Below are 19,171 nucleotides of genomic sequence, written 5' to 3' on the forward strand. Positions count from 1 at the left end.
CACCCCCGGCCCCTCCTTGGCCTGTGTCCAACACTGATAAACTCACAGCTAATCACTCTGACTCCACTCACCTCAATGGTGAAAGAAACAATTGCATATTCATCATCCGTAACGGTATGTCAGTACATGCTGGCGTGTGTCCTCTGTCATGGCTCCATGTTGGCCTGAGGTTAACTGCACAAAACTGCTTCGATAAGAGAGCCCTGCATCAGTGACTATAATGCAAATGCTTTGTTGTAGTCCAGCTAATCCACAAATGTGTTTTGACTTCCAAGGACAATAACTACCAGGGCCAGAGGAATGAGGGTGAGTCATTTTTGTGCACGTGGTACGCACACACTGACACAAACATATACAGCGCGGCAAACACGTTCACTACGGATCTGCCTGCAGATTCAGCTGTGCTCTTAGTTCACCGTCCCTCTCCGATGACATCACGCCCTGACAATGTTGCCATTCATACAGATGTTGCTTACAAAACCTGGAGTTACACTTCTATTGTGCGTGTGCGTGCGCGCGTGCTGTGCCTTACATCAGGAAGCTTAGCCTGAGGTGTTGCGCAGCGGTGCTAACAAATGCAGCCAAGCATTGCAATTGTTCAACTGAAAGCAAATGATTTCCCGCTAAAACAATTAGAAGCGTATAAAATGTATTAATGGTGACGTATAAACACATGCTGCATTTTGGCATTTTATGAACATTTCTGAAATGTCCTCGTATTGAATATGAGTGTAAAACTGTACCTTTATGCCTATTAATCTAAGGACCTAACACTAAGGGCTGTGTAAACGAAATGTAAAAAGCTACTTTGGTCTGGTGGAAACCCTTTGATTATATGTTCTCCTGTGTGAAATGAAATATCTCTTTAAGAGGAGAAGTTTTTTCCCCCTCCCTCCGCAGAGTAAAAAGGAGCACATTTAGAACATGCCAGGAATTATGTCATCGAACCCGTCGTGTGCCAGCTCCATAGCCAAGAGCGCTGCAGTGGAGCAACATATAGTATTGTTTACCTCATTCAAAACTCAGCGCCTAGCCTGATGCTTGGTGACACATTTATTGTCCTTAGTAACAATGTAAACAATATTTAATTGGAAGTTAACAAATAACACATTTTTCAAACATGAAAAAGATTTGGCTGTCTGAAATTGGCAGGCAAGCGGGATGGAGAAAAACACAGAGCTCGTTTGAAAACGAACACAAAAAAACAAGATGCACGACTTTGGGAATGGATGCACTGACATGAGCTGAGTCATGTTGAATTCATGTGCCGCTCGCTTACGATGTTTGGAACAAGCCCGATAAAGCCGTCGAAGGAGAAACAAAAGTGTGGATTTTCCCACAGCGCACCCTTACCTGCCTGCCCAGGTGCATGCGTGTTTGTTATTATGCGGAGATGATGAAACAGAGCCGGATCAGACCATGTGTGCATGTGCGAGTGAGTGCTCACGAGGCCCTGTGGAGAACCGTCTCTGAACGGTGATGTAATGCATTGGCCGGCATGCTGTGGAACTTGGCCTCATCCCTATTTCCTTCACACTACGAAGGTCAACTATCCCACAACCTCTCGCCCACAACACGCACCGTTCTGTTCCCTAGGCCACAACAGAACAGAACACAACCACACCCGGCACCGCGAGCACCCGGCGCTCCACACAAAAATCACTTGTAGCAAAACTCATAAAACACTTCAAATCTCAGCAAGGCCTCCCAGACGAACGAAAAGCAAAGACAGAAAACATTACAAGTCAATTTTGCACTTCAACACAGGTGACTTTCTGACAGGGGGGGTGGGGGGGGGGGGGGGGGGGGGGGAAGGCAGATAGAGGAGAGCAAATATGGACACTGATACAGAGATACAGCTTCTGGCCTGCAGAGCACAACAGAGAGCTTAGTGCGCGATACGAGTCCCCAAGGGTCCACAGCAGTCCTTTGGCTCATTAACTATTTACACCAGAGACAGGCCTCCCTGCTGCTCTGGCCCACCACAAAATCAATTAGCCTTCATTAGCCCCCCAAGCTCTGGACCCGCAGCGTGCTCTCTCTGACAGGGGAGGGTTAAGTCTGTAACAGGGGCCTCCGGGTACCACAAAATATCAAACAAGCACACAAATTGAGTCCTTTCAAACGAGAATTATACCAATTTCCCTGTGTTTGGTGTCTCGGAATATCAATGTCTCTCACTTTTCAACTCGCTGTCTATCTATTTCCCTCATGTCTGTCAAAGTCCCACTCAATCCCCTTCCCTGCTCTAATAGTGTAAACTTTGGTGGGAGAGAGCGCACCCGGGTCCATGCCTCATGGGTGTGGGGTTACAGTGTGGAGATTTCCCATTGGCGGAACGTCAACATGGTCGGGGTAATGCGATTAGAGCCGGATCGAGAACGTCGCAGGGGACACATGGGCCTGATCATGGCCCAGTTATCCGATAGCGAAGCCGTATTTATCGACCCGGCCCAGGCGGGGATATTATGGAATTTAGCCTCCTTCTTTGCTTATGAAACACATACTAAAGATTGTGCCCTCGATAACACAATTGCACCCAATTCTTACATGCTGTAATCACAAAAATCCATCAGTTACGTTCCGACATCAGGGATGAGAATCTGGAGTAATCTGCATTTTCTTTTTTTTTTTTGTGCCTTGCGTCTGGATGGCAGACTAAAGCGGTGGCCTGTAGCCACTTAGTGACCGCATATGTTTATGGAAGGCCCAATGGAGCATTTACAATTCAATTACAAAGATAGGAGGAGAACAAAAACGAGTAAGATGTGTCTGGATGACAGCCAGAGGAGAGATAAGCCCAATACACCAATATTGTGTTACCCCGGTATGTTACCATAGGAACCGTTGAGGAGATTCAAAAGACCACAAAGACGATCAATCTTGAGAGAGCAGGAGGAAGAGGGAGAATTAAATGCCCTGGGAATGCTCCTGCGCTCCGCTATCTGAGCAATAACTCTTCTAATGACCTCCACTACTCCTCTCTCTTGCTCATTCTCTCTCCCTCACTTCTCTCCGTCCACTCCATCTCTCCAGCAAAGTCAGCTATCAGCGGCCATTTCCAAGCATGCTCTCTGTTACTTATTATATTTTCACGTTGGGATATTTGCGCTTTCTTTGGAGGAGTTCCCATTGTTACTTGGCTGGCGATCATGCTAGCTCAAGATGAATCCAGTTTTTACATCGTGGTCAGGGGGTGTTTATTTACTGAAATAGAGATTGGGGAGGCGTCAATTTAAGAGAGGCCTATTGGATGTTTGAAATCATATTCAACAATGTCACAGTTATATAACGATATAGGGAACCCATGTTTTTCTCTCTGGGGCTAAGTTCCACAACCACAAACAAAATACACAATATAATAATCCTAATGATCCGATTAATAATAATCATTTTTTATCATCTTTGGAAGTGCTGCTGTTGTGGCGTTCAAATGTCAGTAAAGAACAATTTCTTATTACTAGGTTATCATAATCATCTCCTGATAATGCTGGCCACCTGTGCTCTGAAAAAAAAAATGACTCAAGCCATAATATTCGAAATGTTGATAGGGTGTATGAAGTGAGATAACTACAGTTACAAGCATTTTTTTTCTGACAGGAAATTGTCGGTGTCCGTTGGCGGGAGGTGTGAATTTGAATATAGATGATGTGGGTTTTGATTAATTGGGGGCATGCCAGCCACAAATTTAGGAAATACCATTTGTAGACCGCATTGAGATCAATTACAATATTTAGAATTTTACAACTCGCAACTCCCTCCCATTCCTAACTGCTCCCTGAGTGAAATATGACATCGCGCGAGTTTGCCTGCCTGTGTGAAAGAAGCGCGAACAAGTTGCAGGAGCCACAGAACATGTTCTGTACATTAAGATATACATCAGGCAGGAGAATGGGCAGCTGTGCCACAATTGCATAAAGAGCCTTTTATTCCGGCACCGAGCGCTGCGCTGGCAGGTTGAGACGCAGCTTTGATTACACACCAAATGATGAAATCCACACAGGCCTAAGAGAGTGGGGCCGTGCTTGGCAGAGCCCAGTGGAAAAGAAAGCTGCCACACGTTTAAGTGTATGCGCTCATAAATGTGTATGCATGCGTATACGGTACTCACCAGTTTGGCCTCTGAGTGCATGGAGGGAATGTGCGCGGAGGAGCAGGGGCTGCTGTGGGCGGGACCTTGCATAGCCATCATGTTGGCACCCATAGACATTTGTCTCTCCATCTGACAACACAACGGCAAAAGTGAGTCAATAAATCCGGAATGTTTCGCCAAAACGAGACCCGAAAAAGAAAAAACAAAAAGGTGAGAGATAAGGATGAGATGAGAGACAACGAGAGTGGGATTTCGCATGACAGGCTATCAGCTTTTGTGTGACGATAACAGGAGCTGACCCAAAACAGGAAGCATGTATGGAGAGACTTAACACAGGAAGCTGGTAAAACATGGGGCCTGTGTACTGATAGTTGTGTGGCGAGTCTGTCGCAGTCACGCACCAAACCTTGGGGCGGCTCTTGTTGCAGGATGTGTTGAGAAATTGCATTGATGTGAGTTAGCCATACAGTGGTCCCTCTACTTAAGAACGTCTCTTCGGACGAAATTTTCAAGTACCGAAATGCCTCAACAGGAAAATATTGGTTCTTGTTACGAAAGAAATTTCAATATACGAAAGGTAAAAATACAGTGTGGGATGCTACTCGCAGCTCTGAGTTTCCTGAACGCAACATACTTATAGCTGCTCTGCCATTGGCTATTACGGAGCCTCATCCTGGCATCCAGTTGGCTAAGAGGAACCTCGACCGAATGTAACTTTGTGTGTAGATAGATAGATATGTGTCTATGCAGCGTACTCGTCATTCGCCCCTCAGGTGTTCCGATAGTTTTACGTAAACGTGAATCACCCAGAAAAAGTGTTCACCAGTTGGGCGATCGCTCACGATGCTGATGTTTGCCTTGGACATTTTCAAAGGATTGTTAAAAGCCGACAAAAGCAAATGTCCTTTGCCCAGTTCTTTCCAAAACAACAGGCAAAAACCACTTCTGAGAGAGAACACGAACTAAAGAGGGTAAAAAAGCGATGAGGACGCAGTTAAACGTTAAATGACCATCATTTTTATTCTTTGTTTTTGTTAATTATGCACAACTCTCATTTATTGTGTAATAATCTAATTGTAACATTATTTGTAACATATTTTGATGCATTTATATGCATTAGGAAACCTTTATGTCTGAATTTTGTGGGGGCTTGGAACGAATCAGGGCATTTACATGGAAAATGCGTCCCTGCTTACAAAATTTTCTAGTGAAGAAATGTTTTCCAGAACCAATTAATTTCGTAAATAGAGGTACCACTGAACGCATACATGAGAATCACCTGCCACTGAGTGGTGCCGGTCAGCCTGGTCGTGCGTGGGAATCAGCTGAGCAAGAAACAGGGCTGAGACCAGTGAGTGTACATACAGGAAAGAAGGTGCCTTTGTGTGAGTGCGTGCATGCATAAATGTGCATACGCGAGCTGCTGCAACTTCACAGCTGCTAACTTTGGGTGGTGGTGTTAGTGGTGCGGTGGCCTCCGAGGGGAAAAGCAACCCCCCACCATACAGGATCCCCACCCCTCCCCCTCCTTCAGCTACAGAGAATGGTGGACTCCAACCTGACACACAGCCTTAATTACACTAAGTGTGTTTTGTGTAAAAATATCACCCTAACCTGCACCCCTGAACCGTCAATCTTCCCAAAAATGGCTTAACTCTTAATTTAATAAACATGAGAGCTTCTTTTTTTTCCTCTCTCGTGCCATAAACATGAGCTGTCTTATGTTACAATGTGAACATGCAACAAATGGATAAAAGTATTGGGACACTAGGACAGACAGGAAGTGACAACGAAAGAAAATATGGAGTTGGTCTCCCCTTTACAGCTGTCACAACTTCCCCTCTTTCAACAAGGAGTTGGAATTGAGGGGGGTATTTTTTTTCTTTTTTATCCAGGGGGTGGGGGGGGGGGTCTGGCTCTAAAGTCAAACTCTCAATCTCAGTCTTTGTCTTTCCCAAATGTGTTCGAAGGGGTCTCCATCCATTTTCTAATCCGCTTATCCTCACAAGTGTCGTGGCCGTGCTGGAGCCTATCACAGCTGTCTTCGGGCGGTAACAAATTCTAAACATTTTTACTAAATTAGCTCCCGCTTGTATTATGAGTGTGTTGGGCAACGTTGGTATATGTTTGCATTTGTTTTCATGAAACCCTGACTGCAGATGGTATGATAAGCGATGACAACTGGGCCATGTTCGACATGAGCTGTGGAAGTAGTAATCATGGTTATGGAATCACGAGCCACCGTGTAACTCCAACCAAATGCTGTTCCCGCAGTTTAGTAGATCAGTATAGCAGATCATATTTTATATCGCTGCGTGTGTAAGTGTGTGCACACGTGTGTCTTTTTAAAATGAGGCTACGGAGGTGTATCAATGTCAGCAAAGAGGAAATATGTGATTATGACCACAGAACTGGAAATGGTACTCGTGGAATAGAGGTCTCTGTTTTGGCTGCTCAGTACAATATTTGTGGAGTACAACAATTCAAACTGAAGACGTGGAAGTGAGGGTATTCAGAAAAGTGATTCGTGCTTATGCGAAAAGTCACACTTGGTAATCCTTTCTCGGTGTTGTCACACTTTAGGGTCAGTACACGTTTTACTCTTTTAAGAGTTACATGAAAAGCGTTGAAGAGGTTTTTTTTTGGGGGGGGTTACGCTTGTATGGCAATCAAGAACATAATGTGTAACTTTATTTTAGTTACGTTCCATTTTGTCTAACGGAATCGCTAACGTAGCAACGTGCGCGATTCAGTTCGGGACTATTACTGGGACTATTACTGTTCTTAATACGGCTGTTGTTGTTCCCATTGTTCTCTTTTCTCTGCCGCGGCTGCTCAACTATCTTGTTTTCTGTCCCTATCTAACTCTCCATTGAGATAGATAGATAGATAGATAGATAGATAGATAGATAGATAGATAGATAGATAGATAGATAGAAACATGGACATATAGAAACATGGACATAGTAGGATTAGTTGACCCTATGTTATTTTGGCACCATTTCAATCAAATCTATATCCCCCACTCAGATATAGATTTCCTCTGTTCTACAGGAACCGAATTTCTCGATAACTTAGGCTTGGTCAGTTTAATGGTGACAGAGTGCGGACATAGCCATGACTCCGCACAGCGCAGTGTGTAAACCTACCATATGTGAGTGAACTAGTGTGGTCCGTGTGTGTGTGTGTGTGTGTGTGTGTGTGTGTATACGATGGACTGAGTGTGTGCGCTCTGTGCTCCATTGTGTACTCACGGGCATCAACACAGCAGAGGAGCCAGGCATGGTGGGGTCTGGCAGTGTTCCAGCCATGGAGGCTGGCAGAGGCTGTCTCTGTCTGTTTCGTAGGTGCAACAGTGAGGACAGAGAGCCAGGGACGGGCCTGAGAGGACACACAAAGTACTGTAAGTGTCAGGGGAGTAAATGAAAGCCTACCAGGTCAGATCAATAAATCAAACATTCAAAGTGAACGCTCAATATGCCATTGCATAACAACTGTAATTATTCTTGGGAAACTTACTTGTAAAGGGCTTCTTTTTTTATTGTTGTTAAGGTTATGAAAATAATATGCCCTAACGGATCAAGTTTTTATGATTTTATGACAATCAGTTTCGTTTTCCACATAGAGAGCTGAAGCAGGGCTGGCCTTCCTTTTTTTTTTTTTTTTTTGGTGTAGAGTGCTGAGAGGGTTTGGCCATATGCATGAAAGTCACACAGCACAGTGACACTCAGAAATATCGTCCATAAAGGATAGTATACAGAAAAAAACAATAACAATGTTTAGGAGTGGTTTCAAAGTGAAAAAAACAAAGTCTACAATGACAGGTTAAGATTAAATGCCTGGAATATGGGGTAATCATTTTAGTCAAAGTGCTTGATAGCTTTGTGACCTTTTTAACTACTGCATGCTCCAAAGTGAGGCTGCCAAAGAGTTATTGATTGTCACATTCCTCAAGAATAAGGGTCGATGCAGCCTGCTAGTTTTAAAAAGTGGTGACGGTCGCACTCCGGACAAATGGCTTTTTCAAAACTTAAAGAAAGCACACAAGCCCACTTCATCTCATACAATTCAAAACCCCGAAAGAAGAAATAATTTATAACCGAGCGCAAAGGAATTTTCCAAAACATTTGTCACATTATTATGGAACGCTTCTGAAACTTCTGCATAAAGCTGTTAAAGAAGTGCGGTTATAACCCACAGAGTATCATACTTCCCTCTTTGAGTAATTGCTCTTATATTAATCATTTTTCAAAGCAAGCTTTTCTCCAGCGAGTCCCTGTTTTGGACGTGCTATGTCACGATAGGAAAGTCGGGCTGCAAAAAGTTGAGGTATCAGGGGATGGATTACGGATGTGCTTTAAACATCCACACTTCATGTTCAATGACAGATGATAAAGTCAAAGCATTTATCACAGTGAAGGAAGAGATTACGCTGATGCGATTCCCATTCACAAACAGGAAGGCTTGTGGGAACATTCTCACAAACAACACAGTGGACCTTTTTGAATAGAGGAGCTCTCTGGCTCCGCTTCAACAATGGACAGGTTTCCTATCACGGTAGCCGGCTCGGGTTTGGAGCCATCCAAACATTCGTACAGTGAAACTCCTCTACAACGAAACCTATATGGGGCGAAAATACCCCCTAGTGTGAAAAAATGTTCATGCATTAACACCATTCCCACTCTCCTGCCCCCCATACAACGAAAAAAAAAACCCTGTTGCGTTATACAAAATATTTTTCTCTGCTATTGCCTCGCGACGAGATTCACTACAGAGAAGTCTATTCCAACAGCGACCTCTACTGCTTCGTTCGGAAACGGCAACAGCAACCACCACACTGGTTCACACGTGTGCAGTAGTCCAGGAAGTATTTGTTATTGTTAGTTTCAGATGCAGCAAGAACGTTGCATTGCTAAAATTGCTACAAAACGGACCTTTGGATGTCAAGCAGCTAAGACAAGAAGAGCGCTGACGCTGGAAGAGAGGGTAAAGGTGATCAAAATGAAAGACAGAGGAAACAAAATAAAAGACATTATCCAAGAAATTGATGTAAGTGAAAGTGAATGCTGATTGTAAATTTCGCAATTTCCCTTTTTAATAAGTGTATGCTCATGCTTATGCACAAATCAAATTTGCTACAGTGAAAAACCCCCTGTTGTGAAAAATTTCTTGCTGCAAACATGATTTCGTTGTAGAGGAGTTTCACTGTACTGTACTAGAAATCGAAACGCAGTGGCATCCTTTAGAGAGCCACAATGCATTGCTTGTGAGAGCAGCTTTCACGACTGTAATTCTTGAAATAGTACCTATATTTAAGCAATCAATAACTCTAGTCATCAGTGTCATCGGGATGAATTCTACCTCTCGCTCATCAATAAAGCTCAGCTCAATATCCAGAGGCATTTGCGAATGAGTGCAAACAAGGAGCATTTAAGTTAACTGTGTTCAGCAGGTTAATGTAATCAATTGACCACATCATAGGGTGGATTATTATATTGGCAAGGTCGTGTGCAAGAGTGATCATCATGTGTGTGTGTGTGGGGGGGGGGGGGTTGCAACGGCAGAGAAAATGGTCCCACACCTGAATAAATACCCATATTTTTCCAAACCTAAATATGTGCATTTAGCCTGCAGACATTTTGGATTGCTCCGTACACACGCCACTATTACCATCCCGACTGCGTGTCATTTCAGTCTAACATAACAATTTATCACAATCACACTCATTTAACGGCACGTATGACACCTGAGCAGCGCTCACGTAGCCAAACATTTCCACATGGGAAAAGTCATGAAATACAATGAGGTACGTAGTGTGGCGGCGCACTGCTTGGACGCGGTTCCCCTCCGCCAGCTGTCAAGAGCATGGAAAAACAAGGCGGCGGCAGAAATAAACTGTTGATTTTGCAATTGTTTTGTTGGACTTTCAAACATTTCGAACCGTTTCTTGTCATGCGTGCCTTTAAAACAACAACAACGTCTCAAATAAAATATGGTCAGTATTAAAAGGAAAAGTGCAATGTTTATTCATGTGAAAGAAAGTCTTTTGTTTCCACTGAGTCAAATTTTAATTCAACTCTGATATGAAATGAAACTGAAAGAATGTACAATTGCACTATAATCAATCAATTGGGTTATTTTCCTTTAAAAATGCTGCCGTAGGCCTTAATGGTTGTTTGTTTTGGTGCTCTATAAAAGAAAATAACATTAAAGGAAATCAAATTCAATGAAATGAAGTCGGTAATTGGCAGTAAAATAAACAAGTAAAGTAAGTAAAGTAAAGTTGACCACCTTTTTGTTTTTTCTTTTTTCTTTTATCATTTTATGTTTTGGGGTAATATTAATTCATCTTACAAGGTTCCACTTTAAAAGAGAATCTAAGTAAAATGTTTGTGATTAAATACTGTGTACATATACAGTGAATATTAAATGTCTACACACCCCTGGTCAAATGCTGGTTTTTGCAGTTGGGCAACCACCATTATTTCAGTTGTTTATGTTTATTTCCCCTTTCAGAAACAAACAAACAAACAAACAAAAAAACTTTTTCATTGAGTTGTACAGGTTTTAGGTCAAATTAAAGGGGAGTTAACCCTCGTGCCAACGGGATTAAGAGAGGATCCGTGCAAGAAGGTCTAGCAGTGATGTCATGGCGGACTAAAGGTGGATGGTGGGTGGAGGCTTTGTGGTTCTGGGGTGGGGATTGGGACGGAAAAGAGCTGCTGTGAGAGCCCAGCACTCAGTAATGTGAGAGTGCGAGGTCAGGACTGTGGAGTGTCTACCTGCTCTCCCCAGGGGCCCACAGCCCAGGCTATTATCAACACACACACACGCACACACACGCACGCATGCACACACAAATAACATTTTAGTAATATTCTACTGTGAGGCCATATAGATACTTTTACCGTGTATGACATTATTTTCGAAAAAAAAAAGTTAATATAGACAATGCGTCTTTACAGCTACAAAAAGTATATTGTCTCTGGTTTCTTGTGGTCCATCTCAGCTCAAGACCGTCCAGATGAGCCTGTTAGTGGACACTGGTATATACACAATGTATGTGCACAATCCCAGCTCCAACTAGAGTACTATAGACTTCGACACAAGGTCCTTGGATGCACTCCAAAAAAGAGAGAGAGGGGGAGAGAAAGACAGGGCAAGGCACAGGTCCACTGACTCATATCCTTCCCTCTCTAAGTCGACTCCAGCAATGATGTCATGCTTTTGCCTTTTTCGCCCTCCCCCCACCCTGTGCCTGCCTACCCCAAGATTTGGTCCCTCCCTCCTCGACTCCTCTCGCCTTAACACCCCACCCCTCTCCGTTCGCTCTTTCCCTCCAACATCCAGCATTGATGCACTCACCCCGTGCCGGGGTGAAGTCACTGAGCCCTGGGTAGACACAGCAGCTAAAAACTTTCGAACGTAACCAAAACATCCCAGGGCCAAGTTCCAGCCGCTTGGGAGACGGTGGTGCAGTTACCATGGGAACCGAAGTAAACAGAGGGAGAAACAAGGGCCTCAAACAGCTTGCAGCTGCCTGGCTCTCCGAGTAAACACTACACAGGACCTGCCCCTGATTTACTGCCTTTAATCACTGGTGGGAGGAGAGTGCCATGGGGTTTGGGCTGAGGAAATAAAACGAATCTGATCAAATAAATCAGCGCTAATGGGTTAAGACACAGGCTGACTTTTATTAGCTGGCTAGCGGAGGCATGGATGCCGGGATGGCGCTACGCTGAGAGAGAAGAGGGGATGGATGTGGGATGGCGCTGTCCACATTTCAGGGAGACTCATGAAGAGACAAAGACAAAGCGAGGAGAACGGGTGACTGATAGTCTGTTACGAATTAGCAGACTGTTGCTCAATCATTTTACTAGATGTGATGTGGCACCATGAGGACACCAAGGATTTGTCTCTCCTTTTAAATGAAATATGAAAGCTTCTCTATAAATCCATCCTGCCACTAAATGAGAGGAACGTACTGGCAACAATTAAACTTGTTTTTTGTTTGTTTTTTTTCACACAATTCAAGACAACCTGATGGCTGCTGGCCTTGCTTCAACAGCCTCTTTTTACAGTGCCTGTTCAAGTCCGGGTTCGTCTATCTTTTTTCTCTTTGATGCTGCTCTGTATAAAACTGTGCAGACATGGAATGAGGTGACAAAGTCAACCTGGCCCGAGGAGGTATTATAAAAGCTGCAACGTAGAGATGGGGACGGGGCCCGTGTGCGAAAAGAAAAAAAAAAAAACAACACCAGAAAAGCAAGACTGAAGTGTCAAGTTGTGTGCTGGAAGCAACTGTTACTAATTTGCAGCATCTCTCTGTGAAAATGAAGCTGGTGATGATTATTTCCACCCAAGCAGTCGGGTTCAATTGGGTTTGGTACAGTGTGATACATTTGTTTCATTTGTTGAGCATTGCCGTTTACCTTTTTAGCACTAGATCGAGTCAATACAATGGCGAAATGAGCTGCCATTGTTTTCCTAAAGACCCCGTTTTTCGAGCGCAGTATACACTCAGAATGCAGAGGAAGGGGTTTATTGTTCTTCAGCATAAAAAGGTAAGTCGCAGACATTTTGGCAAGGATCCAATGAATTGTACTGCTAAGGGTAGACGGGTGGTATTCACAAACCCTATACAGTGAAACTCCTCTAAAACAAAACCTACATGGGCGAAAATACCCCCTAGTGTGAAAAAATCTTCATGCATTAACAGCATTCCCACACTCCTGCCCCCCATACAACGAAAAAAAAAACCCTGTTGCGTTATCCGAAATCTTTTTCTCTGCTCTTACCTCGCGACGAGATTCACTACAATGAAGTCTAATCCAACAGCGACCTCTACTGCTTCGTTCGGAAACGGCAACAGCAACCACCACAGTGGTTTACACATGTGCAGTAGTCCAGGAAGTATTTGTTATTGTTAGTTTCAGACGCAGCAAGAACTTGCATTGCTAAAATGGCTACAAAACGGACCTTTGGATGTCAAGCAGCTAAGGCAAGAAGCGCTCTGATGCTGGAAGAGAGGGGAAAAATGATCAAAATGAAAGATGGAGGAAGCAAAATAAAAGACATTATCCAAGAAATTGATGTAAGTGAAAGTGAATGCTGATCGTAAATTTCGCAATTTCTTTCCCTTTTTTTTCTTTCTACACTGACTATATGAAGTGTCAAATAAATGTATGCTCATACTTATGCGCTATTGGAATAAAAATAAAAAATGCGCATACATTTGTGTGTGTGTGTGTGTGTGTGTGTGTGTGTGTGTGTGTGTGTGTGTGTGTGTGTTTACATCTGAGATCAAATTTGCTCCAGTGAAAAACCCCCTGTTGTGAAAAATTTCTTGCTGCAAACATGATTTCGTTGTAGAGGAGTTACACTGTACCACCATTGAGTGAATACAAATATTCTTAGAAGGGATACTGCCCCCAGAGCCCGGAATGCAGATATGAAGTATAAGAAACCTCATTTACACCGTAAATGTAAGTATTCTTATTCGCTGGACTGTCACACTCTCAACCACACGCCCCAGAAACATTGCCGCTGGTGTAGTTATTCCATTCATTTTCCATTTGTTTGATGGAACCTAAGAGAATCCCTCAAATTACGTTTCCTAATTTTTCTGACAGTTAAAGAACTCTTGAGTTTTTTAATGTCGGCTCATTTTCCTGCCGCTGTGAATGGAGCCAGAAACTAAACGTAAACTAATTTGGCGATCACTGGCCAGATCAGAAGTACGTCACGGGCCTGCTGCGAGTAGTGCACAGAAATGGACAAAACCAAAAAGCTTAGTTGAAACAACTAAGGGAGACCAGCTCAATTCAACTCAACTTTATTTATAAAGTACTTTAAAAACAATCACAGCTAAGAACAAAGTGCTGTCCACAGATAAAAATCAAACTGGCCATAAAACTACTTCAACATAAAACAATTAAAAGAGTAAAACAATAACACCCTAAAACAGGGGGAGAGTCTCATGCTGAGTTGAAGGTCTATGAATAAAGACGGGTGTTAAAAATGAACAGTGAGTGGGCTTCTCTAATGTGCAGAGGGAGGCTCTTTTTTTCAGTGTTGGTCCAGAGGCAGAAAAAGCTCCTGTCTCAACCTCGGTACCTCCAGAAGAAGCTGTCGCGCTAACCTGTCAACCAGGCAGGTGCGTAGAAATGGAGTAGCTCGGAAAGGGAAGGTGGGGCGAGACCATTTTGGGCTTTAAAAACAAATCAAAGAAATGAATTCTAAAATGCATCGCCAAGCAGTGTCGGGAGACTATCATCGGCGTTATATGCTCCCTCTTAGTTGCTCCAGTTAAGAGGCGAGAAGCATAATTTTGAGCCAACATGGAGACGTTTAAGGAAGGACGGGCCGATTCCCAAAGACTCTTGTTTTTAAAACACTCTTCACTGCCCTGACAAAATCATCGGCAGTTGGCCTTGAGCGTAAGTGTAAGCCCGATGAGGGCTTACTGATGCAAAACATCCGGCGGACAACTAAACATAACTGCACCGCTTGATGTCTCTTATCTCTCTGCAGGTCATTTACACTCCCACCTTTTACTCCCGAATCCGATTGTCTTCGTTTTGCAACATCGCTTTCTTTTGATCATCTGACTACATTGTCCCCAATCTTGAATTGCTCTAACCGCCTTTGTCTTCTGTACAATTTTTGAACATGATCCGTCTCTTTCCTTTTCTTGTGCAAACAAATCTCAGATCCTCTCCCACAGTCTGGCGAAAGCCATGCGATGCCGCTCCTCTCCGAAACCTTCATTTCCTCTACTCCATCTACCTCCCGCCCCCCCCTTCCTCTTCTCCATCCACCTCTGATCCTTTTCTTCCTCCCCTCTGTCTACCTCTGATCCCCCTTTTCCACACTTCCCCGCGCATGTGATCCCTGCGAGGCTTCGTCGCTGAGTGTGAGCTGCTTGTGCAGGAGGCTGCATGTGTGGTGGCCCCGGGCAGGGATGACACAGCCCCGCTGGAATGAGAGGGAACAGAGACTGGGCGTTCCTCTGCAAACGCACTATTAAACGCACTGCAGTACACAATGAGCTCATCTTAATTCAGGTCAGATGTACATCGGATGTTCTGCCGCTTTTTTTTTCCTCTCTTTTCATTTTTCTAATCAACTGCACATCATCGTCGCGCTGGACCTTTTCATGTCTGCTTGCTCCAAAGCCAGGCATCGACGGTATTTAAATGCAGCGCACGGTTGAGTTTTTGCTCATGTGGAGAAGTGTACTCGTCAAGTCGGGACATGAGGGCACCTCAGGCATTTTGTCGAGGTCCTGCTCTCCTGCACTCAGGAAAAGACCTCTCCTCTTATCTCGCTAAACAAATCATAAACACTCATAAAATACGTTTTGTTTGAATTGTCAACTCCGCGAGGTTAAAGTTTATCTACAGAACACCAAAAAAAGTGCTGAGAGGGGCTTTCAACTCTGTCACTGAACATAGCAGGTTTAGGAATTATAAGCTCAGTGAGATATTAAAATGGCAAACGGAGTTGAGCTGTATTTAAGAAACTCTTAACAACGCCAGATGCCTTTCTGTGGGCACGCTTGTTTTATGGGAGGCATGGGGAAAATGTATATTTAATGTGCGTTGCATTCAGGACTCCCAATTAGAGCGATACTACCGCGGTACAGTTGTAAAAATTGCACACACTGACCTCAATTGTTTAGAAAATGGAAGGAAATGTCGAAATGTAAAAGTGAGCATTTGAAAGAAGAAGATCAGCAGGACCTTCGATTAAATCCCAAACACGGCGGTATTTAACCTAATACCGTAACCAACAGCGCCACCACAAATGTTATGACTTGCACATGTTTTGCATTAAGATGGACTTCAATTTCCTTTAAAGGGAAAGGTAAGGCCCGCATATTGTGCATTTCACGCAAAATGGAGACAAAATAATTACCTGTGATGCAACGCCCAATATGAAATGGTGGTATGAAGGGGACGTTTTGTCAAAAGTAATTGGGAATGGGCACTATGTGGTCAATTAATATTTTTGAAATATTATTTTTGATAGGAATTTCAAAGTAGCTCTGTTGTTCTGAACTCATTTTTTTTCAATGTGTTGTTATACCGAGCAGAATAATGCTACCAGAAGAATTGTGCTCTGTATAGTTTCAGCTAAACTTTCTACCAATAAACATCTTCTTCTTATTATTATTTAACTGAGACTGAGCTAAAAGTGCCTCTGCTGCTTGCAGCCAAATCGTGCACGCCATTGAGTCTTCTTGACTTCCCTTTAAACTGCACCAAGATATAATGAATTAAAATGAAGCCCACCAAAATTCTGAATGATCAAATTTATCAAATCGTAATGATACATTTTGCTACAATTGTTATTTTTATGATTATAATTAGAGGGGTTCTCTTCCAAAAACCAAACGAAGGACAAAAACTGCTCTTCAACCGCTGACCGTTGACCGAAACAACACGTTTGGATGACATCGAGCATTCGGAAAAAGGACACCTACTTACAAACACAGCAAATAAATGGCCACTCAATTCACTCAGTTGCATGAAAGCTAATTGTTGTACGTAATGGAAACAACCGGAGTGAACCCCTCTCAGGAGCCGAAGACTAATAATGTCATTTGAAATGTCGTGTGCCCACACCCATCTCCGAGCCCATCCCCTGTTATGAGTGAAAAAAAAGTTGAGGTCTGCACCGAATGTTGTATCTCATGGTTGACTAGTAACGTCCGACGCATTTAACTCTGACATAACTCAGTCCCAGATGTTTACAATCGAAAAGCATTTAAATCAGTTCGAGACCCCTTTTCCTTTTTATGATAATGATAGTCAGAGCTGCTGTTTCTTATTCTTGGTTTTTAACACTGGTCTGTATCAGCGGTGCTCCCCAAAGACCGTTTTTAGGGACACGGGGAAAGAGAAAGGCGAGGGGAAAAGGAGGGAGAGCGAGAGAAGTCCTCGGGTTTCACAGCTGCGGGCCCTGCTCAACTCGAAAGTAAATGGACTTGAGGAAAGCCAATCCTAATTGATTCCAAGCCTCAAAGCTCTTTAGTAAACATTGTGGAGCAATGAAAATGACTTGTTATCCTAATTCATTGGATGCTCGCGCTTGTGTGTTCAACAAAGCCGAAGAACAATTCGAGGAAGCAAAATGATGTGGTTTGGTCATATTTTTTTTTTCTCTTTTAGCAGTATAACATCCGCAGAGCTCACATACCGAGAATAAAAGTTTATAGGCCTATCAATCCGAAATGAAGAGACGTTATTGTATGAAAAGGTATTTTAAGTACAGTTATGCAACTTCGCTCGATAAATGAGCCGCAGAGGATGGAATACAAAATGATCATAGATGGGGAAAATCCAATCTACACTAACGGTAGTTACCCATGCATGTGGCCATCTTAGTCAAAATAAGAATTTGAGCCCAATATTTATAATAAGCCTGGGAGGTGTCCCGTGGAGAAACACTGTAGTTGATTGAGCACTCACAGTTTCTTGTTGAAACAACACCTTCACAACATTAGTTTACAATCTTGTTTCAATTGTGTGAAATTATTTTTACTCTAATAGTCGAAAAATTTAAATTAATCAAGACCAGACATAGTTATACAATACAGAATACACAATACCAGATATAGTGGTTATGTGGCAAGTCCGTAAACAAATAAATTACACTAATTACAGGGGGTAGGGCCTAGCCCAGCCTGGGAAAAGAAAGAAAATGGCATTATGATTAACATCCGTTATAATTACGTTGAAAAAAAAAATTTTTTTTTTTAATTTACTTTTTAAAATTTTTGAATACCCCCTGGATAAACCGCCAATACGCGTTCACCATGAAAAACCGGGGTTGGCTCCAACAAATTGAAAAAATGTCAATAAAAATAATGATGAGAACAAAACTGAAAATGATTGAGAACAAAAATTCCACAAATAAGTGAATCTACAAATAAGTATTTTAGTCCACGGTACATAGAAAATTCCACGAGTTGATCAAGAGCTTCCCGCCCCCTCGCCATTATATGTCAGTCAGATGGCGCCAAAGGGTGAGTGGCACTACTTCATTTAAATTTCATTAGATTACATTCCATCCATTAAGTTACCTTAACCAATGTTAATTCAAACATATTTACTGACTGTTATGAAGGTTTGATGTTGACAAGAGATGGAGGCCGCAGTAAAAAAAAAATTACAAGCCACCCAGCGTTATTCAGGTTCTACCAAACCTAAAAAGACTCTAAGAATGCGCGCAAAGAGTTTACAAAAATTGGAGCCGATGAAATGAATAAGTCACATAAATCACCAATATGCAAGCAGAAAATATCTCACCAGAGATCAGACGAGCACGTGTGATCATAAACACGTGAAGAGGTGAACATTCTTCAGTAAGGTGAGGAGTTTTTAATGACAGGTAAAGTCAGGTGAAGCAGGTCCCGCAAAGTCTAGGTTACTGGCTGTGATTGCCGCTGCACCTCCAAAGCGGATGAAATTCCATCCTTGTCCTTGACAAAGAGCCTGATGGGATGTCATTCAGGCTTAGTGATGGGCCTCCCATCCAATATTCACTAGCTTCTCAAGCTGTAAATCTAGTCAGGATAACCTCAGTGCAGTATGAGTCCAACACGAGACGTCTTAATGTTGAGCTTTCCACAGGCCTTGTTTAAAGTAACACAGAGCTGTGTCTGGGCTCGAGGGACTGGCATTTCAGGCGCTCATGTTAGTGTAAACGTAAGATAAAGAGTACCGCAGCCTCCACAAAGACGACTTTCAAAGAGCTCTTAAGTTCATACACAACGTACAAGTCTTCACATACATTGCTTTATCCTTTCGTCGGGCAAGGTACCATATTTGGTAACTTAAGTGAATGTTTAAGATGAAGCCTGTACACTTCACTATGAGGCCAAATTGCCTCAGTAAGTACTTGCTTACTTACTGAGGCAAAAACTAAAAACTAAAAAAAACTAAAATATATGATCAATATTTTTGATGTGACAAAAAATTTTAATTGCATCAGTATCAGAGAGCCACAAAAAAGTTAAAAAAAAAAATATATATATATATATATATATATATATATATATATATATAAATA

General features: G+C 42.7%; 1 protein-coding gene across 1 annotated transcript in view; it reads right to left on the reverse strand.

The window, feature by feature from the left end:
• creb5b (cAMP responsive element binding protein 5b) overlaps window positions 1–19,171 on the reverse strand; it is a 57,961-nt gene that overhangs the window by 18,404 nt on the left and 20,386 nt on the right. The window contains exons 6-7 of the mRNA XM_019886315.1: window positions 7,348–7,474; window positions 4,112–4,222 (exon numbers count right to left, since the gene is read on the reverse strand). Coding sequence (XP_019741874.1) covers window positions 4,112–4,222; window positions 7,348–7,474 — 238 coding nt within the window. The remainder of the gene's footprint in view (window positions 1–4,111; window positions 4,223–7,347; window positions 7,475–19,171) is intronic.

This window comes from Hippocampus comes, unplaced genomic scaffold (assembly GCF_001891065.2).
Source record: "Hippocampus comes isolate QL1 unplaced genomic scaffold, H_comes_QL1_v1.1 scaffold335, whole genome shotgun sequence".
NCBI lineage: Eukaryota > Metazoa > Chordata > Actinopteri > Syngnathiformes > Syngnathidae > Hippocampus > Hippocampus comes.